The following is a 4,435-nucleotide window of genomic DNA, read 5'->3' as shown; positions in this document are numbered from 1 at the left end:
TTTTCAGTTGTGGACTGATCACTTCGTAAAATGTGTTATTTAGTTAGAAGTTATAAATTTACTAAAGGCGGTGGCTGGAATTAATTGCGATGCAGATAGACAATCATTATTAAACATATATAGGGCTCTCATGAGATCAATAATACATTATGGCAGTTTTATTTAAGGAGCAGCAGCTAAAACAACATTACAAAGAATAGATTACAAAGTAGGGCTTTACGAACATGCACAGGAGCAGTGAAAACAACACCTATCAACGCTCTTTTAGTAGAGACTGGAGAAACTCCACTGGAATTCAGAAGAATGAAATTAGGTTTAGTATATAAGATGAAAATTAAAAGTAGTATGGATGAAAATGTAAGTTCAACAATTTTACAAACTTGTTGGGAATAAAAGGACAGGCCAAGAATGGAGTCTTAAAGGATTATTGGGAAATAAAGGAAATATAAAGGATATTTATAGATTAAGGAAAGCATTATTTATTTATTATTTATTATCTTCAGAATACAAAATTAACAAATAGAATTTAATAGATGTAAAACAGTGTTGCTACACACTCATGAACAGTAGGTGGCGGTATGCACCTTAAAGTTGCTTGCGATCCGCCATGATAGAAGAGAAGAAGAAGAAGAAGTAAAAAAAAAACGTGCTGAGCGCTCCGCTCCTGAAGATGAAATAAAACCACAACTGCTGGTAAGTGATCAATGGCTGGACGACGTCTCGCGTTCAACTCGCCTTCAACTTGCAAGAACAAGCTTTATTAAAGTGTATTTTTTGTGATTCACAGGAAGCAGTACGCCGTCTTCACAACTCGGAGACAAATTGCAGGCGCTATGAACCGGAGCAAGGGTAAGATTTAAAGAATATGCTTTCATTCTGCGGTAGAAGGAAATAGATACGGATAGATACCGATCATAACTGTACATTTTGTTTTCACAGACTAAGCACGCCTCATAATGAGGCGGTGACCTATTTGCTCGGAGCAATAACTACAAGTCCAGATTTACACGATGTTGATAAAGACGACATTGTGTGTAAGTGACTTGTTTTACTGTTTTCTCCTTCCTTGTTACTGTGACTTGCGTTTGATTTTTATTCATACCACTCTCATTTAATTGTTTTCCAGCCGCCTGTAAGACGTATTATGAGACGGTACACAGGAGCTGAAGCTGCCAAGAATTCAGCTCTGAGTCGAGCTAGAAGAAAGAGGGTAAGACATTATTTGGTGACTATTTTTCAGGTGCATTGATAGATGTGTTGTGTCCATACGCAGTGCATCCCATCGCATAGTACTGATTCATTGTTTGTTTGTTTTTTACAGTTGCTGGAATCGAGGCAGAGTGTGCAGGCGGATGTGGAAGTGGAACTCTGGAAGTCCGCCACCGTAGACCTCATGGCTGACGAAGAAGATGGTGTCGTTGGCGGTGTCTCTGGATGGATTGTACGGCCGTCGTCATTTCGTAGGCCGGATCTCTCTGAACTCTGTGTGAAGCTGCAGTCCCGGTTAGAGGCGACGCCGAAGTACAGAGCCACGCACAGCAGGCGTCTGCACAATGGACCTGCCTCGGGGAGAATGCTGCCAGTTACCTCCAACCCCGAGGAGGCAAACGGGCAGTTCACGGAGTAGTAATTTTTGGATACGCATGTGTGGGCAGATCCTCGCGTTGTATATAGTTGTGTTTGTTTTAATAAAGCTCTTTCTTTGCATAAACATCTTCCTGGCAAATGTTCATTTCCTGTATAAATTCATTCATGTCCTTGATGGTAGCCTAATAATAGTGTAGTAGCCTACATAGGATAACATGAATATACAGCATAATATATATATATATATATATATATATATATATATATATATATATATATATATATGCCAACCAATCACGAGCGATTTTATTCAAGCCTGGCCTGGCCACTTGTGGTTTTGCTGCCAATCACGAGCTATTTTACTTGTTTGAAAATAGTGGTTTCAGCCAATACTGAGTAGGTTATTCAAGCCAGACCTGGCCAGCCGCGCGGGTTCGCTGCATTCATATGCTAATTAGGGCCATTAGTACAGCTGATCGCTCTCCACATATGTAATAGTCCGGTTCCGACAATTTGTGGCACTGACAAACGGCGACAAGCGCTGGTTGCAAATTGTTGTTAACTGCCGAAAATGAGGGAGATCTGCGGTAGTTTACGGGGACGAAAATCTCACTTTTCATGCAGTGCTGGGCCCAAATGCAAACGCTGGTAGAGACAGGTAGGTGAACAACAGACTTTATTTTTACTGGGAAACTGAACTCGCACACAACAGGAGGAACACAGTAACACCAGGCACGGAGAAAAGAGTACAACACAGGACAAAACACAAGCACGGACATACAAGAATACAGGACACTGAACTTCAAAATAAAACAGAAGCACAACAGGGACCAAAAACACAGAGCATGACAGGACATTTGTAGGGGTCAGGGTTCAAGGCAGCCAAGACCTGCATTTGCCTTTTTGTCCACAATTTCTTAGCGAAATGTCTCATAATCATTCTGTAAAGTATAAAGGAACACGAACGGTTCCCTCTGCTCATCAATCTCCTCTGGATCCAGGCGGAAGTTTCAAGGGAGAGTTTCTCCTTAAATGTTGTAGTGCCACACCACCCTGCTACCTCTATGGTGTAGAGTAACCTCCTATTCAAAAATAAAGAAAACAATTATTAAACTAAGGATGGGACAAGGCAAAAAACAGTGAAATAAGAAAAGACCATAGCAGGCAACATACCCCAGTTCTGTCATGTTCTCAGTTTCCACTCGAAAGGAAACAGATTATGGTTCTTATCAGCACAATGACAATGCAAGATGTGAAAAAGGGAGAAAGGAAAGGATTTTAAGTATACTGGCTTAATAAAAACTGAGAAATGACTGCAAAACGAACTGACAACCCAGCTCTATCACTCTGATTGATGTGTGTATAACAATGCTGCTTTGAACAATACCTGATGCTTCAGAAACAGCTACAGAATGCCTGAACATTTTAAGAGGGACCTCTTCCACATCCTGAAATAAGTGGAGTGGTTAGTGTCATGATGCAGCCTGGAAGCTGCATTCTTAGCAGTCCCTGCCTCCTCCCTCCCAGCGCAGCATAATTACGAGCACCTGTCAGGCTGCAATTATCTCATTACTGGCTCCACCTGTTCTCATCCCTTCTTAAGCTCACCTCAGTTTGTTCTTGGTCGCCGGCTCGTAAACGTCAGTCTATCCTACATCATGCCTGTCTGCTCCTGTCCTCCTGTCTTGGTTCCCGTTTGTCCTGTTTCTGTTTGCTGCGCTGCTGGACTCTGTACCTCTGTTCCCGTCTTAATGGACTCTGGATTTACTCCCGGTTCTGTAGCAACTCTGCTCCTGCCAGCCAGCTCCTGCATCCCTCATCTCCGCCTGGTAACAGACTCTGGTTCTTCATGTCATCATCATCCACTACTTGCAATAAACTCTCTTAAAAGCAGCTCTGTGTGTGCGTGCTGTGTCCAGGTTCATCCAAGACAAAATCAACACAGTTAGGGTCATCTTACATAATTCATCACATGACCCCTCACCTGTAGTCCTTTTTGATCATGTCGCCTTTTTCTTTCCCACAATTGGTCTTCTTGACTTCATGAAAACATACATTCATGAAGAAAACATTCCTATTAGTCAGTTGACAGTGAATACATTAAAACAAGTTATTGAAAAGGATCTGATTATGATCTGATCCAATGTGATATTAAGGGCACTTACAGCATGGGGAAGTTCTGCAGGAAAGGGGTGGAAGAGAGGGAGAGACATGTGGCAAAGGACTGCAGGTCGGATTCACGTCAAGGACTAAGGCCTCTGTACATGGGTCGCGCTACCCGCTGCACCACAAGCGCAGCCGATACAAGAGGATCTTGAGAGATGGAAATCGCTTCCAATCTCACTTATGGGTAGGGTTGCTTCAATTAAAATGATGGTTTTGCATAGAATTATTTACTTATTTTCAATGATCCCCAACAAACCACCATTCAACTTTGTCAGGGTTTTGTTTACCGACGAACTCAGGAAGCGCACACAGGACTAAGGTTTAAGAGTCTTTATTTAAGGAAGGGTGGTGATGGCTGATGACAAAGACCGGAGGTTCAGGGCTGCAGAAGGTCAGGGTTGTAGGTGATGGCAGGAGCTGACGGCCCGGAGAGAGTCCACACTCGCTAGGTGCTGCTCGGCTAGCAGGCCTCATAGCATCACCAGGACTCAGGGCGGCTAGTCAGGTTAGCAGTTATTCGGAGACACCAGGGCACAGAGCAGAGCTTCACCAGAGCAGCTTGACAGGTTAGCAGTTCTCAGGAGACACCAGGGCACAGAGCAGAGCTTTACCAGAGCAGCTTGACAGGTTAGCAGTTCTCAGGAGACACCAGGGCACAGAGCAGAGCTTTACCAGAGCAGCT

General features: G+C 43.2%; 1 protein-coding gene and 1 long non-coding RNA gene across 2 annotated transcripts; one reads left to right on the top strand and one right to left on the bottom strand.

The window, feature by feature from the left end:
* Positions 1–1,008: 1,008 nt before the first annotated feature.
* LOC118560575 (uncharacterized protein C14orf93 homolog) lies at positions 1,009–1,713 on the top strand. The gene is made up of 3 exons (XM_036131711.1): positions 1,009–1,034; positions 1,127–1,210; positions 1,322–1,713. The coding sequence occupies exons 1-3, from the start codon at positions 1,011–1,013 to the stop codon at positions 1,625–1,627; spliced, it is 414 nt and encodes a 137-aa protein (XP_035987604.1). The 5' UTR covers positions 1,009–1,010; the 3' UTR covers positions 1,628–1,713.
* A 453-nt stretch (positions 1,714–2,166) lies between these two features.
* On the bottom strand, positions 2,167–3,979 carry LOC110367543. The gene is made up of 4 exons (XR_002427540.2): positions 3,196–3,979; positions 2,975–3,035; positions 2,761–2,812; positions 2,167–2,669 (listed from the first exon to the last, which is right to left on the bottom strand). It is a non-coding gene; the product is annotated as an uncharacterized LOC110367543 (long non-coding RNA).
* Between the last annotated feature and the right edge of the window lie 456 nt (positions 3,980–4,435).

Source organism: Fundulus heteroclitus, unplaced genomic scaffold (genome assembly GCF_011125445.2).
Source record: "Fundulus heteroclitus isolate FHET01 unplaced genomic scaffold, MU-UCD_Fhet_4.1 scaffold_45, whole genome shotgun sequence".
NCBI lineage: Eukaryota > Metazoa > Chordata > Actinopteri > Cyprinodontiformes > Fundulidae > Fundulus > Fundulus heteroclitus.
Note: the sequence above shows the minus strand (reverse complement) of the source record. Positions and strands in the feature narration are given on the sequence as shown.

Coding starts and splice junctions, on each gene's coding strand:
- LOC118560575 (XM_036131711.1), top strand. CDS start 1,011: ATGTTGATAAAGACGACATTGTGT. Junction 1,035..1,126: donor TGATAAAGACGACATTGTGT/GTAAGTGACTTG, acceptor ATTGTTTTCCAG/CCGCCTGTAAGACGTATTAT. Junction 1,211..1,321: donor GTCGAGCTAGAAGAAAGAGG/GTAAGACATTAT, acceptor TGTTTTTTACAG/TTGCTGGAATCGAGGCAGAG.